The sequence below is a fragment of the Labeo rohita genome, chromosome 2 (assembly GCF_022985175.1).
Source record: "Labeo rohita strain BAU-BD-2019 chromosome 2, IGBB_LRoh.1.0, whole genome shotgun sequence".
Classification (NCBI taxonomy): Eukaryota; Metazoa; Chordata; class Actinopteri; order Cypriniformes; family Cyprinidae; genus Labeo; species Labeo rohita.
This window is the reverse complement of record NC_066870.1, coordinates 39,165,428-39,188,236: the sequence shown is the minus strand read 5'-3', so window position 1 is coordinate 39,188,236 and position 22,809 is coordinate 39,165,428. Positions and strand designations below refer to the sequence as shown.

The window sequence follows — 22,809 nt, the reverse complement described above, 5'->3', positions numbered from 1 at the left end:
ATTTAAAAGAAATTCTACAAGTGAAAAGCTGAAAATACACAAAATATAAATATAAAAATAAATTCTATAAATAAAAAATATATATTTATACGTACATTTCTATATTTTATTTAACATTTATGTTTACATTTTAAAAACAGTATAAAGGATTTGAATTATAGTATAAAACATTACAAATTTATAGCATGAAAAAGCACAAACGTATTTTAAAACTAATTGTAATTATAAAAACATAAAATATACTATATAAATATAAATATAAAAATATAAATACAGTAAAATATATATATATATATATATTTAACAAAAGAAATGAGTGAAAAGCTGAAAATGCACAAAATCTAAATATAAATATAAAAAAATAATTACAGTATAAAACATGAAAGTCATAGTATGAAAAAGTAAATAAAAAGTATACAATAATATATTAAATAATAGATGTATTATGTATTAAGAAGTAGACAGAATAGAAATATAACAGCGAGTGCATGAGGGTCACGATATATATATGTCCATATGTACACACACTATAGCAGTATTTTCAATTTTGCAGCAGCTCTCAAGGTTATCAGAGATTGTATTGTGTCTTGTGCACAGGCAGATTTATTCACTAGTTTTAAGTAAAAACGGTCAGCGGGGCTTTTATTAAAGCTTTTCAAGAGGAAAAACATGCAATCAGAGGGAAGCTTTGCATTCAGACGGACGTCTTTGTGCGGCTCGCGAAACAATAACGCGCAGAAACGATAAGCCTGCATACCTCCCACAAAATAATTCACTTTCAAGGGTACAACTCATTTTTCTCTGTACGTCTGTGTTTCTTTGTTCTCTCTTTGCTGAGCTTAATGGAAGTCCAGTGACAAAGACGGGAGAAAAAAACCCCCACGAGTCTGACGGAAAAACACAGCGCTTTCTGTAATCTGCCGCTGCGCTGAAACGCATTTGTTTAACATGTAAAGTACGACTGATGACTGTCAGGAACAAACTGTCATTAAGAGCCCGAACAGAGACATTAGGCTAAACCAACTAAGGAACGGCCTGGTAGTGCAGGTGAACAGATGATGTGTAATGGTTCAGAGGAAAACACCACAAATGAACATTTAGGGGAAAAAAACAGAAGATCAGATGCTGATGAAGGTCGTCCTGCGCAAATCAGGCTTTACGAACAGAGTTTTACAGAAATCTACAATCGAAAACTCAAATGGAAGAAGAGTAGATCGGAATATTATGATGTAATCAACATTTTTCATAATTACACTCTTAAAAATGGAGCTTCTTTATTGGCATCTATTGATCAGTGTTATTTTGCCATCACTGAGATACTCTTATACTTTTTTTTAATAATGTTTTTTTTTTTTAATTAATATTTTCTGATGTTGTGTTTTTGTTATTACATTAATTTTGCTTTTTAAATAATGTATACCTACTATATTTATTTTTAAATATATTTAGTAATATATTTAATGTTCAGTATTTTTTTTTATTTTTATTTTAAGTAACTTTTTTTTAATGGTTCTAATGTATATGTAAGGCCATTTCTGCCATGCAAGAAAAAATCAGTCGAAATTAAGACATACTTAAGTTATAATTACGAGATAAAGTTTATGACTTAAAAAGTTGAAATTACGAGATACAAGTATATTTATCATTTGCGCAGTTGTTTTGAGAGTTTGATTTATGATTTGATCATTTTAGGCATTTGAATTTTCATTTTAATTTTGTTTTGTTAAGAAAAATGACTTAAAAAGTCTAAGTTATGAGATAAAAAGTCGAAATTATAACTTAAGTTATATTAAAATTAAGTCAAATTATTACTTAAGTCATATGACTTAAAAAGTCTTAAAAAAATTATGAGATAAAAAGAAAAGTCATAATTCAAAGATAAAAAGTCAAAATTATAACTTAAGACATTTTATTATCATTAAATCAAATTATTACTTAAGTCATAATTCAAAGATAAAAAGTCAAAACCATGACTTTACAAGTCAAAATTATGAGATAAAAAGTCAAAATTATGACCTGAGTTGAAATTATGACGTCAAAAGAGCTAAAAAAAAAAAAAAAAAAAAAAAAAAATGACTTTACAAGTCATAATTTCAACTTTTTATCTTGTAATAATGACTTAAGTAGGTCATAAATTCGATTTTTTAAGGAATGATTTTTTCCCTCCATAAATTTAAGTTTCAGTTTTGATAAACATAAAACAAAACAACAACAACAACAACAAAAAAAAAAAAAAAAAAAAAAAAAAAAAAATCATAAAATATTCTTTACATCAAGAAAAAAAAATGGTTACTTTAAGAGCTGACCACTGAAAGATTCAATGGTTCTTCAAAATATTTACTTATTTCATTATCAAAGACGTTAACCAATCACAGCAGTGGGCGCTGACATTGACGTCTTAAAGGAGCCATGACCTGTTAAACAGTGTGATCAGATCAGGGTAGAAATGGATTTGTATTTCTAAATTTGTTAGATGTTTTTAATGTAGACATCTCTAATATTATTAAGTGCACTATACTACTAATATTATAAGTGCACTTTAGGAAACATTATAAAATAATAATAATGCAGTTCACAACCCCACTTAGATCTTTTTAAACACCATAATAATGTTTAAGCTTTATGTTTGGGAAGTGTAGTTGAACTACAGTCAATTTTGAGTCACTCATAGTTCATGAAGCTTCAGCAGCACCAAACAGAGAACATGCAGAAGTTAAACTGCACAACACACATGCTAAAAGCAGCACACACACACACACACACACACAGAGAGACCCCTGCAGGCCTGGTGTGAAGGCCAGAGACTCAGACTCATCCATCGCCATCAGCTCTGCAGAAATGAGAAACAGTGAGACCTTCAGCAGGAGGTCAGAACCCAGAAACAGCCTCCAGTTCCTCAACCCTCACTCTTTCTCTCTCACTCTCTCACACACACACACACACACACACACACACACACACACGTGTCAGGTAGGACAGTACGCCGCCGCCGGCCGCAGCTCATCTCTACTGAACTCAAACACACTCAACATCACCCACGGCCTTCAAGTGCAGATGGAAAGATTGTGGTTCTGAGCTCCACGAACAAAAATGAAATAAAGCACTGAAAAGAATTCATATCATTTCAAATTAAAAAGTATAAAAGTTTCAAACAAAATAGAAAACATAATAAAATGTAAAGTATAAAATATGTATAAAATGTATATATAAAAAGAAATTGCAACATAATGCCTTTGCGTCATTTGGAGCGACCGCTCGTCATGTGGTGCGACCGATAATGAGGAGTGACTGTACCTAAACAAAAATAAAATATCTCAGTTCTGTGGTTGAAATATGAATCACTGCAACACTGTACTTAACTGAATTGTACTTTTAAAACATTTTTATCAGTTATGCAATTTACAGGAAAAATAAGTCTGCTAACTACATTTAAGAAGGCAACTTTGAAATTCTAAAACTTCTACAAATTCTAAAAATATGAGATCATTATTTAAAAAACTCAAAATAAATGCAAATACTTTGTTTCTAAACACTTTAACTATTGAGAACATCTTAAAAAATGTAAGCACGTTAAGGAAATGTTTTAATTTTAATATAAATCACAGTCGCACTACATATTATATTTTATACATATGATATTTTTAAAGATGGAATTCATCAAGATGGAAAACAGTAAATTCACTTAATTGTAAATTTTTATATGAATTTATGTGTACATAACATATTAACATTTGAACAATTACAAGAGTTTTTTTTTTAATTTTTTAAAAATTATTTTAAAATTGGCGTGTCAAAAATTGTTAATTTAAAAAATAATAAATAATAATAATAATAATAATATACTATATATATATATATATATATATATATATAAATATATATAGTTTTAAAATATTTTATTTATTATTTTTTTCTTTTTTCAAAATACACTCATATTCAAGATACAGGCTATGAAAACGAATCTTAAAGGGACAGTGTTTCTTCTGTAATATCAGCATTTTTCAGACTCAACATCCACCACAACACGATCGCATTTACCTGCGCATTTGGTGCGGGCTCTCAGCGGCGGCCCCGGAGCCCCGGTTCCTCCGTCCAGGGGCCGCGTCAGCAGCACGCTGATCTCGTACTCCGTGTCGGGGTCCAGATGGCCGATCTTGTGCGAGGTTTTATCGACGGGCTGCAGGTCGTACATGGTGCCGGAGACGGTGCGGTACTCCACCTCACGGTTGATGATGGGCCCGTCTCCGTTGATGGAGTTGGCGTTCAGCTGGATCCAGAGATACGTGGCCCCGACCGCCATGAGCTGAGGAGGAGCGATGGGAACCGGCGGCTCTGAGAAAACAGACGAGACATTTAACATGGATAAGAACGGAATTGCAGCAAAAAATAATCCATAATCCATAATAACACTTCCTCCTGTTGTTCTCTGACATCAAAATCCAGCCACATATTTGTTTAGAGCTTGTAAACGGTGCTTGATCTGTGCAGATTTCTCTCCTGATTCAGACCAGACTGGAGGAAGTGTTATTATGGATTACTGACTTAGTTAAAAATGTCTCAGTAATAGATTAGTTTCAGCTTTTGTCTTCTCAAGATGTGAACTGATGGACTGGAGTGGTTGTGGATTATTGTGATGTTTTCGACGGCACCCATTCACTGCAGAGGATCTATTGGTGAGACACTGATGCAATTTTCAGCACATTTTAATTTTTGTCTGAACTATTGCTTTAAGATATTAATACTGTATTCTGAATAATGCATCAAAATGAAGTGAGCTTATTCTTAAAACAAGACCAAAAATCTGCCAATGGCACCATAAAAATTACACTTCATTCGAAAGGAAAACAAGGCATTTTTTTTTCTCATTGTTCATGCACTTCTCAGAAAACAACACTTAAGTCATTTTGCATATCAAGTAAATGTATTTTGATTTAAGAATGTTTAAATGTTTAGGAAAACAGTGAGAAAGTATGAGAAGTTTGACAGCTTTTTTGCATGTGCTGTAACTCTATTTTTTTGTGTGACAAAATAGTTGCTGTTTTTATCAGCTCATGTTCTTAAAACAACTAACTGAGAATGTCAAAATGTTCTCCTCAATGTTCTTCTATCCATCTAATGCTGGAAAGACTCATAGTTTCATGTGAATCATCTCTCAAGAGTCCTCCAGACGGCCCTGTGTGCCGCTGTGCATCTATTCGTGCATTAAAATAAATACAGCACCACTGTGATTCACTTCTGTAATGTAAAACCAATCAATAAACAAAATAATAACAGCATATCAAACACTAGATCATCACCCCAGCAGCACTGAATGCATGAACTTAAAATCAAATGTATAGCTTGAATGTAACGTACGTCATATGGATAAAAGTGTCTGCTTATTTATGTTAATTTAAATGTTAATCATAGTGTGTAATGTGCATTAAAAAAAGTTCAGTGCAGTCACTTATTATTTATTAATTGCAGATACAGACTGCTTTCTGTGTATTTTATTAAATAAATTGCTGATTTAATTGTCAAATAATTCTTTAAGTAGAAAAAAATCTGTCATATGACAAAAAATGAACTGGTGGATGCCCTTTAATAAAACAACAGCATCTTATTCAAGAGCAAATAATGGCAATAATCAGATTTATAGCGTTTGAGTTTGATGTTGTTTGCGGTCGGTCTGGATACGAGTATTGATGAAGACATGAAAACTGATCTGATCTCATCTACAGAGTCTCAGGCCTGCGGCGACAGCGGCTGAAATACAGACACCGCAAGACGAGGAATAAAAGATCAGCATCGTATTTACTGCAGACACTCAGAATCAGTCAGACGAGAAAAACACAACCTAATGAAGAAACACACAATGCCTGAGAGAGAGTGTGTAAGTAAAATTAGTCCATAAAGGTTAATAATGGTTATACAATCAAATTAAATGAAAGTGTAAAAGTTCGAAAATGAACTATGATACACTATAAAAAAAAATTGGCGTGTTCATGTGTGTCTGTGACTGCAGATGGACGTCCCTCCGTCACCCCAGAAATACCCATAATCCTCCACACCCCAACAGCTAATTAAACACACCTCAGATGAACTGCGTAATCCTGACGCTGCGATCACAGCAGGACAGAAGAACACAGACAGACATGTGCGCTTACTCCTCATTGTCCATCCAGCTCACTTCCTGTGTCTTTCAGGCTCTGTTCGTTTTTCACTGTTCTGCAATTTTAGAACGATTTTGACCTCTGACCTCGTGAATGAATAGACGCGTGTCTGAAGTCCAATTATACACAGGATAATCACACTCAATGTGAAGAACTGACGTCACGTTCGCTTCATTCACCAGAATGTGCTGAACCTTTGTGAAAATCCTCATAAAAAAAGCCTTCATTTTCTGTTTTAAATGTGTTATCTTTAAAGCTTTCTTAATTACATAAATGTCTGAAATACAATAGTAGAAAAAAAAAACGATGAAAGATATAGAATGAAAAACAAACCTTAAAATACGCTATAAAACATTGAAAAATGTAATATAAAGTACGTTTTATATATACTATAAAACATGTTAAACTATTTTAGTAAAGGTACAAAAATAAAACATTTAAAAAATGTTTTATATATTTTATACTGTACTTAAGTATCAAAAATTAAATATACTACAAAACATAAAATATAAAATACATAAAGTATTTAGTGCTTTTATACATAAAAACATATAAAACACTAAAAAGTATAAAATGCATACAAGATAATTTACATTGTGTAATGTATTATGAAAAGCATGATAAAACTTGTAGTATAAAAAGTATACAAGTACAATATTTTTAAAACATTATAAAACATTAAAAAACTATAGCATAAAAATGTTTATTTTATATTGTACTTAAGTAAAAAAAAGCTTAAAATGTACTACAAAAAGTTCTAGTATAAAAAGCATCAAAAGTTTTTTAAAAACTATAGCTTACTATTTATTTTATATTGTACGTAAGTGTAAAAGTTAAAATATCCTATAAAACAAAAATATAGAAAAGTACATAAAACAAAAATAAGCACAAAAATATTTAAAAATAAACGTATAAAAAATGCCACCAAATATTAAATGTTAAACAAATATTATAAATGTTATAACATGAAAAGCGTAATTAAATAGATATGACAGATATGGACATGTGAAGCGTGAGTGTGTGGGGTTGGATGTGATATCAGTGATCTCTGTGTGTGTGTGTGTGTGTGTGTGTGTGTGTGTGCATGTTCCAGTATCTGTGAGGAGGAACGACACGCACAGCTTCCTCTCGGAGACAGTCATCCGTCTGCACTGACCCGCGGGCCAGAGATGGCCACTAACAGGACGTTTGATGCAGCGGCACGAGTCTGGGCTTTATAGAGACATCCGTCACGCACGACCGCTGCTCAGATCAGCTCAGAGCGACACCAGCTCCTCACATCACTCACACACACAACACGGCATTCACACACAGATTTACAGATGATCTGATGGAATCAAACACCACCGTCACACACACACACACACACACACACACACACACACCAATGCTCCTTCATATCTCACACGATTCTCCCAAACGGCAAAATGAGAGTCTTTTGTTGAAGTCTCTTGTTTCTTAAGACGTCAGTAATCTCAGATGTGTCACTTAAAGAGTTTCAGAAGAAATCTCAACAATGTCTCAAATTATACTCGATATCCCAAAGCCAACAAAACTCTGAGATCTCAACATGAACTCTGCATTTGTAATTGTAACTTTGTAGCAGTTTTTTAATGTGTAATAACATAATTAATGTTCATTAATATTAATAATGGTTATACAATTTAAATAAAATAAAATTATGAGTGTAGAAATTTAAAATATAATATAAAACATAAGCTATACTATAAAATATTAAAAAACATACATACCCTGACATGACCCTGGACCACAAAACCAGTCATAAGTAGCACGGGTATATTTGTAGCAATAGCCAACAATACATTGTATGGGTTAAAATTGTTGATTTTTCTTTTATGCCAAAAATCATTAGGATATTAAGTAAAGATCATGTTCCATGAAGATATTTTGTAAATTTCCCCACTGTAAATATATCAAAAATTAATTTTTGATTAGTAAGTAAGTAAGTATTGCTAAGAACTTCATTTGGACAACTTTAAAGGCGATTTTCTCAATATTTTGAATTTTTTTGCTCCCTCAGATTCCAGATTTTCAAATAGTTGTATCTCGATCAAATATCGTCCTATCCTAACAAACCACACATTAATGAAAAAAACTAATTATTCAGCTTTTTTTTTTTCGATATATAATTCTCAATTTCAAAAAATTGACCCTTATGGGTTTTTGGTTGGGTTGATTTTGGGTTGACTGTATTTTAAACATTTTATTATAACTATTTATTCATACACATGTATAAAAAATTATTACATTTATGTAGTAAACGTTTTATTGGTTTTGTAATCCAGGGTCACATATATATAAATGTGACCCTGGACCACAAAACCAGTCATAAAGGTCAATTTTTCTAAATTAAGATTAATACATCATCTGAAAGCTGAATAAATAAGCTTTCCACTGATGTATGGTTTGTTAGGATAGAACAATATTTGGCCGATATACAACTTTTTGAATATATGGAATCTGAGGGTGCAAAAAAATCTAAATATTGAGAAAATCGCCTGTAAAGTTGTCCAAATTAAGTTATTTGCAATGCATATTACTAATAAAAAAATTGAATATATTTACAGTAGGAAATTTACAAAATATCTTGATGGAACATGATCTTTACTTAATATCCTAATGATTTTTGGCATAAAATAAAAATCAATAATTCTGACCCACCCCATGGGTCACAATTTTTGGCTATTGCTACAAATATACCCCAGCGACTTAAGACTGGTTTTGTGGTCCAGGGTCACATATAATATATATATATATATATATATAATATATATGAAAGCAAGGATAGCTAAATAAAGTAAACTGTGATAGATTATACACAATTATTCTTCATACAGTGGAGGACCAGTAAAACTGATAAAAAATTTGGGACCAAAAATGTGATTTGACACTTTGACCTGACCATATTTTTTGTTACATACGTTCTATTAAAGTTATCTGAAATTATCAACATGAATTTGTTCTGACACAGTTTGTTCTTGTCATATTTTATTACTATTTTCTAAAACTATAGTGAATAAACAAATAATATGAGAAATTTTGAAGGTGTCTGAACAAATTTTGGGTTGACTATTTTAAATATTTATTTATAACTATTTATTTATTCATATGTATTAAAATGATTACATTTATGTAGTAAACGTTTTACAGTATAAAACATTGAAAATATAGTATTACATATTTTAAATTATAAGAATCCACTGTAATCAAACTGAGTCTGAGATTCTAGTGTTTGTCCTGTTGAGTAGAAACACAACAGCAGCTGTAAATACCAGCAAACTGAAGCACGAGAGACTTGAAGCACCGACTTTAGAGGCGTTAGAGTGTAAAACAGCAGATAAACAGCAGAAATGAGCACACACACACAAACACACACAAACACACACAGTAATGCTGCTGCAGGAGACCCACAACTCACACACACACGTGTTTATATGTATGTGTGTGTGTGTGTATTTTAGTACGGTGGACAGCTGTGACCTGTTTCAGTAACACACCTGCCTGACACACACACACACACACACACACACACACACACACACACACACACACACACACAGAAACCACAATAATACTGTAAGTCAGAATGGAGAAATGAATCAAATCACAGCGAGACACAAAGAAAGTTAGGTACAAAAACACAGAATAAATCAGCTGAAATTGTGTGTATCAACATTTCTATCTGTCCGAAACTAATAAATACTGATTATTTTACAAATACAATAATTTGTATAAAATATGTTTACTATACACTATAAAAACATATTATAAAATCCATAGTATAAAAAATAATATTGTAAAAAAGTATTAAACTAATGTATAAAACATAAAATTTGGTACACAAAAGTATACAATTTTAAAACTATAAATATGTATGAAAAGTTGCTAAAATATGCTATAAAACATTACACAAAAAATACAAGAAGACAAAAATGAAAAAGTTTTGTTATATAGCTCTACAATCTAACTCCGCAATCAGTGCTGTACTGTTTAATGGTTCGTTTTTTGTACTAGAAACCAACCAGAACAAGAACAAGAACAACATCATTTTTGCAGTGTATTAAATGTCAGACAGAAGGCGTGTCGTCCGGCCTCAGGGTGGAGCCTCTGAGATTGATTGACAGCTCTCCATCCGGACAGGCGGTATTAAAGCAATCAATCACATAAAGCTGTGAGGTAAAAACTACAGGAACATAAATTCAATTGAGCGAGAGAGACACAGAAAGAGCTGAAGAAATATTGAAGGCCATTACCGCGCCGGAGAGTGGAGAACGCACTGGGATTCAGATGCGGTCGCACCATAAATTCATATCAAATGACTGTTGAAGGGCTGCGTGGGACGGCGAACCCGTAAAAACACGGCCGCGGTCAAGGGCGACTCTTACCGCCAAACACACGCGAGAGACATTAACATAAAACACACATCAATCTCTTCCGCGCACGCTTCTGCTGCAGATCCATCCGTCTGTGGAGGAGCTGCACACCGTCCTTCACACACACACACACATGCACACACACACGCATGCATGCATGCACGTCCTCAAAAAGACATGAAAACCTCATTCATGGATACATCAATCAATGAATATTAACATCATGATTTTGCATTTCAAACTAGACTTTGACTTGAAGAACATCACTTGTTGCAATTTGAATATTTTTGCTGTGAAATCAATAAAAATGGTTTTCAGGCTCAAGAAGGCGGTTGGGTGGGTAACTTGTGCCACACAGCTACCCTGCTTCAGAGCAGGTTTAATTTTGAGTTAGAGATCACAAACCCAAACCAGACCAATCAGGTGGGAGCAAAGTGACGTAAATCTGATGCGATAAAGTTTCTGCTGCCCTATCAAACTTTTGCTGAAGTGTTTATTTCTGCCTTGTAAATGCATTTAAATTGGTTTTACATTTAATAACGGTGACCCTTAATCTTTAGTACAAAAGTGAACTGTGCCGACTCGTGAGAAGTGAATTAAAATGTTCCGTGTGTTTGCAGCACATGTTTGCATTAGAGTTAATCACAAACGCTGGATCAAAACCTGAGTTGACAGAGAATGTTTATGTCAAGTTTTGTGAGGCTGCTGAGCCTGATCTAAACCAGGCTGGATTTGTTTAGTTTTATCAGCTCTAGACCTACTCTGAAACTCTGAATTCATTCAGCTAGCTTCACGCAACAGGCGATGGTTTGTATGTGTGTGTTAGTGTGAGAGTGAACATGTGAGTGAGTGAATGTGTGTGTGTTAGTGTGTGTGTGCGTGTGAGTGAGTGTGTGTCAGTGAGTAAGTGAATGAGTGTGTGCATGTGAGTGTTTGTGTGTGCATGTGAGTGTGTGTCTGTAAGTGAATGAGTGAGTGTGTGTGCGTTTGTGTGTGCGTGTAAGTGTTTGTGTGTGTGTGAGTGTTTGTGTTAGTGAGTGAATGTTTGTGTGCATGTGAGTGAGTGTTTATGTGTGTGTGTGTGTGTGTGTGTGTGAGCATTTGTATGAGTGATTGTTGTGTGCATCTGAGTGTGTCAGTGTGAGTGAGTGAATGAGTGAGTGTATGAATGTATATGAATGGGTGAGTGTGTGCGTGTTAGTAAGTGAATGTTTGTGTGTGCGTGTGTGATTGTTGTGTGCATCTGGGTGAGTGAGTGAATGAGTGTGTGTGTGTGTGTGTGTGTATGTATGAGTGAGTGAGTGACTGTGTTAGTGAGTGAATGTTTGTGCGTGTGTGTGTGTGTGTGAGTGATTGTGTGTGTGTGCATCTGGGTGTCAGTGTGAGTGAGTGCATGAGTGAGTGAGTGTTTGTGTGTTAGTGAATGAATGGTTGTTTGTCAGTGTAAGTGATTGTGTGTGTGTGTGTGTGTGTGTGTGTTAGTGAGTGAATGTTTGTTTGTGTGTGTGTGTTTTTGTGTGAGTGTCAGTGTGAGTGAGTGCATGAGTAAGTGTGTGTGTGTGTGTGTGTGTGTGTGTGCGCGTGTACTCACGTTTGATGGTCAGCTCTCCATAGTTGGACACTCCCACGCCTCTGTTTGAGTGGACGATGCATCTGTAACGGCCAGAATCCTGTTTGGTCGTGTTCACCACATCAAACATGCCGATAAAGCGCTGGTTATTCCACGGTTTGGTTGCTTTCATAGGAGCTTCACGACCGCCGATTCCCTGCAGACCAGAAACAGAAGAACAGACGCTCAGTGAGGAGACATTTAGAAAGAACAAATAAAATATACATTCACACTTCATAAACATAAACACACACACAAGCTGACGCGCACACACACACACACACACTCACGCACGCACGCGTGTGGTTCCTCCAGCTGTCAGCCGGTTCAGCAGGCAGATGGAGGCCATTTGTTCGTCAGTGATATTTCTTCATTACTGTCATCAGGGACTCTGCTCTTAATGTCTGGATCTCTTTCCTCTGTTAATGAGGACGTGTTTGTTTAAGTGACAAACTGCCGGGCTGAGAAAACACTAACAAACAACTCAAACACCTCTCACACTCCACACACGAGCCTCAACTAAACTACAACTAGTTTGTTCTCAGTCACCGGAAGAGTCCATCACATCTACTGCTGATGCGCTATTGTCCCGATCACTATAAAAATACTTTACTATAGCTACAAAACATCAAAACTGAATTTCAAAAAATGTTGGTGTAGGATTTACTTCGAAACCGTTTTCACTCAGAAACTGCTAGTGAATTTTTACATTTAATTACAAAGAAATGGACAGTAACAATGAATTAATTATGACCCTGGACCATAAAACCAGTCATAAATATCACGGGTATATTTGTAGCAACAGCCAGCAGTACACTTTATAGGTCAAAATGATCAATTTTTCTTTTATGCCAAAAATCATTAGGATATTAAGTAAAGATCATGTTCCATGAATATATTTTGTAAATTTCCTACTGTAAATATATCAAAATTAATTTTTGATTAGTAACATGCATTGCTAAGAACTTCATTTGGACAACTTTAAAGGCGATTTTCTCAATATTTCAATTTATTTTTTCAACCACCATTTTCCAGATTTTCAAAAGCTTTAAGATGATGTATAAATCTCAAAAAAAAAAAAAAAAAAAAAAAAAAAAAATTGATTCTTATGACTGGTTTTGTGGTCCAGGGTCACAACTGTGAAATTTTGACGTAGAAAAACTGAAATAATATTTTTTTTAGTAAAATACACTCCAATAATATGTCCCATTTACAACTTCAAAAAATATTGTTTTATTATTATTATTATTATTATTATTATTATTATTATATTAGATTGTAGTTATTTGTTGTTAAATATTATTTATTGTTTTTTGGAGAAAGCCTGACATACAGAACTGAGTTTAAAAGTGTTAATTGTCCTGAAAAAAATAAAATAAAATAAAATAAAAATTATACATAAAAATAAAATGAAATAATAATAAAAATCACAACACAAATAAAAAAATAGGTATTAAAATAAGTTTTATTTTTATGAAATAAAATGACTGTATTTACAAATTTATGGCTAAGATTTTGTTTCACAATATACTGTCTCATATCGACATAATTTCCACTGCATTCAAACCAAACCGATGAAAATTTACTTTTAAACAATATTCAATCAGAAATAGTAAATTCCACAAATATAGTTTACAAATAAAGAAATGGCAAGTTTAACAGAATTAAAAGCAAAATTTGGAATGAGAAAGACTGATACAGTTTTATATTTTTATAATATTTGTACAAATATTTTTACAGTGTATATCAGACAAAACAATTTTTCTCTATTACTATTTTATTTAATATTTTTGTCTTGTTTTACTGATACTATTTCTACACACCCTTAAGACTAAATCACTAAATGTTTTATTTTCATAATTATTATTATTAATATTTTTAATTATTTTTCTTTGTTTTATGCATAAATCTAATAAAATTGAGTGGTTTATACACATTTTACAATGAACTTAAAATCAAGATATATTTAAAAACAAATCTTATAAGACAGTTTTGCAGAAACAAATGTTAATGTTTTTCCTAAAAATGCAAACAAAAACACTGACAGAACAAAGAAATTTGCAGTTGTTTGCGAGTGTTCTGCAGCTTCGACGCTGATGAACTTAAGCTCGAGTTGTCGTGACGTCATACGACATTACACCATCGAACTGTCAGAGGGCCGATCAGAGCGTCTGCGTGTGATTTAAACAGCCAAACGCTCAGAAACAGCAGAGAAGAAAGCCAAACTCAACGCAGCTTCATTAAACTCACTAAACTGTAATGATGCTGAACCGTCACGCGTCCCAGCGGACAGATGAGGCTGTAAACGAGCCTCTGGGTTTAATGAGGCTCTGCCGTGGGACATTCAGACCGGATTGAGCGGATTCTGACAGAAATCACGGGATGAGCCTCCACCTCTTCATCAGTCATTAACACACACGTGCTGCTGTCTGCGGATGACGGATCTTCACTACTATTGCAGTAATAATTCTGAGCGTCTGACCTGCAGCCAGAGGTTGAAGTTGTCTCTCCATTCTCCGTTGACGGTGCAGTGGAACGTGGCCGTCTGTCCGGCGTTCACCTCCACGCCTTTGATATGGAGGAAGTGCGGCGTGTTCACTGGAGAAACAGAGCACATGTTCATTCACACGCATGCATTAAAACACACTGCAGGGTCATTCATTGCCAAACCAACCAAATTCTTCCCTGGCTCAAATTTTTGATTTTGCTAATAAAGATACACATGTATAGTGACGAAATCCAAAATATTAAATGTCATGGAAGAATATTCACTGAGTAAATCATTATTTTGTAGAGGGAGGTCAAAAAGCCAATTTTCACCTGAGATTCGGAGTCAAGTTACAGGGGGGTACAAATGACTTCAGAAAGATGTCAGCATTATTATCTTATTTTCACACAGAGATTGGTAGCTCTTTTAGTAAAATCTGTTGACTTGATCAATCCTTGTTGCATTATGTGCCAATGGTGACCATTCAAAAATGGGGAAACAGCACTTTTCAAGTTTTTCGCCAAAGTTTGCATGCCTGTATTAAAGATATATTATTAAAGATATCTCAACGCCCTTTTAGATATTGGGTCTTAACAAACTTTCCTTTTGGCATCTTCATTTTTAATGCCCTATGAGATTCGGTTCCATAGATATTGATATTTCAATGTGTCTCCAAGAGTAAATCGTACACATTTCGGTGGTCAAAAACCAAATGTTTGTCAGTTTGAAAAATATGATGCTACTTTTTTTTTTAAAGAGGAATGTCTGAAGAACAAATAATGTTGAAACTAGAGATGTATCTCGTTTCTTTCTGGCAATACAACTGCATTGAACACACCTGTGTGAGTGCCATAAACATTCTTTTTCCAAAGTTTGTTTGCCGGTAACTCAAGAACTATTAAAGATATCACAATATGCTTTTAGATTATGATTCTTCATAAACTTTTCTTTTAGAATCTTAATTTTTAAGGGTTCCCCATATCTCATTCAGTCCCAGAGATATGGGGATCTCGATGAGGCTCCATGACCAGTTTACTGAATGTTACCCATTTTCAGTGGTTCAAAACCTGAAGTTGGTCACTTTGGAGCCATATTTAAATTACAATATCTCTGGAACCGAATCTCATAGGCCAATAAAAATAAAGTTTCCAAAAGGAAAGTTTGTTAAGACCCAATGTCTGAAAGGCCATTAAGATATCTTTAATACTTCTTGAGATATAGACTTGCAAACTTTGGCGAAAAACTTGAAAAGTGCTGTTTCCCCATTTTTGAATGGTCACCATTGGCACATAATGCAACAAAGATTGATAAAGTCAACAGATTTTACTAATAGAGCTACCAATCTCTGTGTAAAAATAAGATAATGATGCTGTCATCTTTCTGAAGTCATTTTTACCCCTGTAACTCTGAATCTCAGGTGAAAAATGCCACTTTGACCTCCCTCTACAAAATACTGGATTATTCAGTAAATATTCTTCCATGACATTTAATATTTTGGATTTCATCACTATATATGTGTATCTTTCTTTAGAATAAATATCAGCAAAATCAAAAATTTGAGCCGGGAACCTCTGGTTGAGTTGACACGGAACGACCTGCAATAATCTCTTGAGTTTCAGATGAAAAGTTTGCAATCAGAAGTCAAAAGAGATCTCATCATGAACTCAAATATTCCTCATCAGACGTAAATACAACTACACACATACTGATTCATTTATAAGGGTTCAACGTGATTTTAACCTCGACCTCTTCAAGTATTTCATGATGTTTTATTACAGCTATCAATATCACCCTCTCGACCTCGTTGTTTTTCAGAACGAGTACAACGCAAAAATCATTATTGGTTTCTCATTTAATCTGCGCTCAGCTAATAATATTCCCCTAAAACTCTAACCTTAACTCTATTGATTTAAGAGCGAGCGGAGGCCGGCGTGTTCTCATTAGTCTCTACAACAAAGCGCACTCGTATCTGGGTCAATATGCATTTAAAAGCAAACGCATCTGTGAGATGAAAGTTCATTTAAATCAGGTTATGATGTCTAATATTTGACTCTGTCCTCTCGCGGGCCGCCGTGACCTTGAATTGATCCGCGGAAACACTGCTAATTTAATCAGCGTCTGTCTCCGTTTTTCCTTGCGCTCTTCAATATTTCAACAGGTGCATCTGAAGCCACCTTTATTACTCCAGCGCCCGTCTCCTTCCTCCATTGGCTAAAGAAGCGTTTCTTTCCGCTATGATGATGGCAAGACCGCCCGCTGTCAGAGAGCGACGCTGTGCCATCTGCTTTCATCACAACTTCAACACAATCATCCTTCAAACATGAAAACACGTCCTCTCGTTAACGCTACAAACGTGTTGATACTGACCTCTGATCAGTGACTTCATCTCTGAGACGCACAGTCTGTTCACAATGACATACTAGCGTTCTGCATAATGCACGTATATTCTATAATGCACATTATGTCTTAAATATCAGGCAGTGCTGATTTACAGAGTGCTAATAACTGAACCTGTTGGCAGGAGACATTTTCTGGACAGATACTGTATGTTATTTCTATTTATACAGCAAAAAATGATTTTTGACTTGGCTGCAAACATCTACATTTTCTAAAATCAAGATACTTGAAAATAAAAGCAAAATTATATAAGATATTAAATCTTGTTTTTTGAAAAATGTATGAAAATTAAGTAAGTTTAAAAAAGGAAAAGAAACACACATATGTCAGTGAGGTCAGAGAAATAAACATGTTTTCCCCTTGATTGTGTTGTTGTGTTCTGGTCATGCTGACCTGGAGAGGATTTTCTTTTCCTTTTTTTTTATTTTATTTTAGTTTTTTTTTTTATGCACATAAGTTTGTACATGTAGCTGAAAAAGTTAAAAACTAAGATGTTTTTGTCATTGTCAAAATTATCCACAAATAAATGGCTTTTTCAGCTACAAACTTACATGCATAAATTACAATACAATACAAAAAGATACAAAAAATACAAAAAGAAAAAGACACAAAAAGAAACACAAAACCTGTGCTAACTAAAAAAAGAAAGCAAGTTCACAAAAGTATTAAATCCAAAATTTGCTGTTTTTTTTTTTTTTTTTTTTTTTTTTTTAAATCATAGGCATTTATGCACATAAGTTTATAGATTAAAAAAAGCATTACTTGTGGATAATTTTGACAATGTTCACTCAAAAACTGAGATCCAATGAGGCCTACGATCAATAAGCTCTTAAAAAAAAAAGAAGAAGATAATTTTTGTATGTTTTGGGGATTTTTGCCCACTCTATTACAAACTGATGTACAAAATGACTGGCCTTCAAAAATTACTTATAATGCCTTGTTACAAATATTTTTATGTCAACTTGTTTTCTATCAGTTTGCAGTTTTTTTTAAGAGCTGATTGATCGTAGGCCTCATAGATCTTAGTTTTTGAGTGAACATTGTCAAGATTATCAACAAATAATGCTTTTTCAGCTACAAACTTACGTGCATAAACTCAGATCATTGACGCCTATGATCGAACACAAAAAGAAACAATATAAAAATACCAAGAAAAAGATAAAAAAAGAGACACAAAACCTGTGCTAACTGAAAAAAAGCAAATTCGCAAAAGGATTAAATCCACATTTGAGAGATTTACAAGGAATTTTTAAAAGCCAGTTATTTTTGACCAGGAACATTAAATTAGGTAAAGTATTTTGAGCACAATGCAATGGTTAAATGTATTTTTCTGACCTTTTTCATGTTTTAACCTTAAATTTACTTTTTGATAAATTGTTTTCAGAAAACAAGGCTTAATATCTTGTCATTTTGCTTGTATTTTGATTTAAGAACGTTTCAATATTTGCACTGCAAAACAAGACAAAAATACTCAATAAGAAAGTCAGCAGCCGCAGTAAAACAGTAACTATCCAGTTGAGCTCTATGTATTCCTGTTTAATCTGCTATTAAGGGACTGAAAGTCTGCTTCAACAATCTCTAATCTGTATTCGACTCACAATCACTGAAAAATAAACAGCTCATGTGAGTGAGAGGATAAACCAATCAAACACTGCTGTTTTAATTTATTTGATCAAAAATACAGAAAAAACAATAATACTGCAAAATTATTACAATACAAAATTTTATTTTAATATATGCTGCTTAATAATTTTTTTTGAAACCAACCCGTGATTCTTTTTTTCAGGATTCTTTGATGAATAACAAGTTTTAAAAAAAAAAACGCATTTATTCAAAATATAAATATTTTCTAACAACATCAATCTATGTTCTCACTTTTTATTAATTTAGCCCATCCTTGGTGAATAAAAGTATTAATTTCTTTCAAAAAAAGAAAGAATAAAAAATTACTGACACCGAATGTTTGAACAGTAGTGTATATTGTCAGAAAAGATGCTGAAAAATTCAGCTTTGATCACAGAAGAATGTTGTTTTACATTGTAATAATATTTCACAATATAACATTTTTTTCTGTATTTTTTATCAAGTAAACACAGTCTTGATGAGAATTAGAAACGCATTTAATTTAATATTTAAGAATGTAATTTATTCCAAAGCTTTTTTTTTTTAGCAGTCAATGTGTATTTAATTGTGATGCAAGACCTGAATTTTCAGCAGCCAATGCACATTTAATTCAGTAATGAGAAAGCATCATCATAAAAATACACTAATTAATTATTTCATGTATATGCATGGAAGTTTGAAATAATTAAGATTTCTAATGTTTTTTTTTTTTTTTTTTAAATAGCTATTTTCAATGTGAATCTATGTTAAAATGTAATTTATTCCTGTGATGCAAGACCTGAATTTTCAGCAGCCAATGCATATTTAATTCAGTGATGAAAAGCATCACAATAAAAAAAGCTTTAATTAATTATTTTATGTATATTCATAAGTTTGGAATAATTAATATTTCTAATGTCTCTTCTGCTCAGTAAGGCTGCGTTTATTAGCGCAAAACAACACAGTAAAAATGTGAAATATTGTTACCATTTAAAATAGCTGTTCTCTATGTGAATATATTGTGAAACGTAATTTATTCGTGTGATCAAAGCTGGATTTTTCCATCGTCATTACTCCAGTCTTCAGTGTCACATAATCAGTTAAGATGCTGCCTTATAAGTGTGCTGGCTAAGTAGACAGCAGAATCCCACTTGACCCCTTCCGTCCTCCTCCATTCATCCTGCTAACGGCGTCTCTTTTACAGCCTGATATCTCTCCAGCATTACATGAAAGCTTTATCGTCTTCTTCCCTCCTCTTTTCTGTCTTTTGTTTTCTTTATTACGCTCTCTTTTATGGCTCGACTTCAATGCCTGGAGAAAGACGGACGATATTGATATTTGGAGGGTGGCAGGAAGAGGCCAAGGAGCGGGCGATGAGGGTGTTTTTACGACAGAGACGGGTCTTACTGCACTGATGGCCCTGGAGGACGACGTCCTTGATGGCCAGCAAGCCGCGCTGCCCGGAGGTCACCGCTTCAAAGACGATCTGCGGAGGAAAGAGAAAGCTCATAAGCACAGTGATAAATGGACACGCTCTCCAAATGTCAGGCGCAGGAGTCCCGCAGGGCTCGAGGAGGTGAGGCTTTACGCGACGGCGGAAGATGAGGAAAGCACCGTTCGCAACGGTCATTAGTGCTCATTAAAACACCATTTGGCTTTAGTTATTGGACCGAACTTGTTAAATCGGCGGCGGAAGGGGAGCGGGCTCCAAGGGTGCTCACGGTGAATCGGCTGTCTGTCAGATGGCGGCGTTTATGGACGCGGTAAATCACGGCTGTATCGGAGAGGTGCTGCGGCAGCATGTGCTAAATCTGCTCGCTTCAGACTGCGTTTATACAGCCAAACAATTCAACTCGACAGCCGGACTCTGGGGGTCAGGGCTAAAGAGTGCCGAGCGAAGGATTCTGGGATGCCTGCTCTCTGCTAAGGTTTCTATTATGATGCATATTCGCCGTGTGATTTGACAGGCGTCCCTTGAGCTGCTTCTGCGGCGCAGGGCAACGTCACGGTCACGCTGACCCGCAGCATCTGTTGACCGCGAATATGGCGTGATTAAGCCGATCGAATTAAATATACAGTGAAATACAGCTCAGATCAAAAAGTTGTCGTTTTGGTTTTGCCATAATTTTTGGCTATTTTCATGCTGAGTGTAAAACTGAAACTAAAAAAGATGAAACCTTTTTTCTGCCATCATTCACGTGTCCCTCGTGACGTTTCAAACCTGTATGACCTTCTTCCTTCTGTCAAACACAAAAATGTTTTATTCTGAACAATGTTTTCTGTCCATACAATGAAATTCAATGGGTTCCAATGTTGTCTGGACCTTAAAATAGCTGAAGTATTCTACTGAAGAAAGTTATGCAGGTCTGGAACATCTTGAGAGCATTTAATGATGGCAGAATGATCATTCTGACTAATCTATCAATCTGAAGACATATTTGGACTCTGAGACATTTCTCCAATCTTCCATGAGTATATGAAGTTCTTCCATTTTAAGTGATGGAACTGTAGTTGAATGGATAAACGTATATTTTAATTGACCAGCAGTCGTTGCCGTCCCCAAACAAACATAAACAGAGACGCTGATGTCTGACTGTCCAATCGGAGTGGTCAGAGAGACAGGTTTCCCCTGGAGGACACGAGCACAGATGAGGAACAGAATGAACGGCTTCTTCAGGAACTGGGTGCGGTTCTCCAGACAGACCATAATATCACACAGCACTGCCAGCTCTGTCTCTGTCTCTCACACACACACTGCAGCTGCTGTGTCACTTTAACCCCGTCACCGCCATCTGGGGACTCTTACCACACTCATGGACCAAGACGAGACAGAGATGAGACCAGGTTTGATGTGATGAGTTAAGAGATGAGACTAGATGAGGAGAAGGGAGATGAGAAGACAGATCAGATGGGACAAGATGAATCAAGAGGTGAGACAAGATGAGACCAGATGAGATGAGACAAGACAAAAAAAGAGGAAAAATAAAACAAGGTTTGAAGAGACAAGTTAAAATGGTGGGACAAGATGATTTGAGATGTGAGATGAGATGAGATTGACGAGATTCATGAGATGACAAGAGGCAAGATAAGATAAGAGTAGATGAGACAAGATGAAAAAGAGGAAAAATAAAACGGTTTGTAAAAGGTTTGTAGAGATAAGTAAAAACTTGAGACAAGATGAGATGATGTGAGATGAGATGAGAAGAGACAACATGAGGTGAGACCAGATAAGATGAGACAAGATTAAAAAGAGAGAAATAAAATAAGGTTTGAAGAGATAAGTAAAAAAAAATGAGACAAGATGAGATGAGACAAGATGAGACAAGACGAGATGAAATGAGATGAGAAGAGACAAGACGAGATGAGATGAGAAGAGACAACATGAGGTGAGACCAGATAAGATGAGACAAGATTAAAAAGAGGAGAAATAAAATAAGGTTTGAAGAGATAAGTAAAAAAATGAGACAAGATGAGATGATGTGACATGAAATGAGATGAGACGAGACGAGACAAGACGAGACAAGATGAGACAAGACGAGACAAGATGAGACGAGCTGAGACTAGACGAGACAAGACAAGACGAGATGAAATGAGATGAGAAGAGACAAGACGAGATGAGATGAGAAGAGACAACATGAGGTGAGACCAGATAAAATGAGATTGGGATTAAAAAGAGGAGAAATAAAACAAAGTTTGAAGAGATAAGTAAAAATTTGAGACAAGATGAGATGATTTGAGATGAGATGAGATGAGACGAGATGAGACAAGACAAGACGAGACGAGACGAGACAACACGAGGTGGGACCAGATAAGATGAGACAAGATTAAAAAGAGGAGAAATAAAAATGTTTGAAGAGATAAATTGAAATGGTAAGATGAGATGGGACAATTTGAGATGAGAATAGAAAGAAAACAAAAGATGGATAGGAAAGAAGTGGAGAGGAAATGATGTGAGATGAGACGAGGAGAGACAGGATGAAAAAGAGAAGAAATAAAACAAGGTTTGAAGAGATAAGTTTAAAAGGTGAGATGAGACGAGACGGGACGGGACGAGACAAAACTAAAACTAGATGAAAAGAGACAGGATGAGACAACATGAGATGAGATAAGAAAGAACACAAGAAAAGATGAGAGGATATGAAAGAAGTGGAGAGGAGAGGATATGAG

The 22,809-nt window shown here is 34.6% G+C and overlaps 1 protein-coding gene across 2 annotated transcripts in view; it reads right to left on the bottom strand.

The window, feature by feature from the left end:
• The window catches only part of LOC127173883 (receptor-type tyrosine-protein phosphatase mu), a 228,799-nt gene that overhangs the window by 103,879 nt on the left and 102,111 nt on the right, over positions 1-22,809 (bottom strand). For both annotated transcript variants that reach the window (XM_051123958.1, XM_051123950.1), the window contains exons 4-7: positions 20,050-20,128; positions 14,638-14,753; positions 12,138-12,312; positions 4,039-4,332 (exon numbers count right to left, since the gene is read on the bottom strand). In XM_051123958.1, the coding sequence (XP_050979915.1) occupies positions 4,039-4,332; positions 12,138-12,312; positions 14,638-14,753; positions 20,050-20,128 (664 nt within the window). The remainder of the gene's footprint in view (positions 1-4,038; positions 4,333-12,137; positions 12,313-14,637; positions 14,754-20,049; positions 20,129-22,809) is intronic.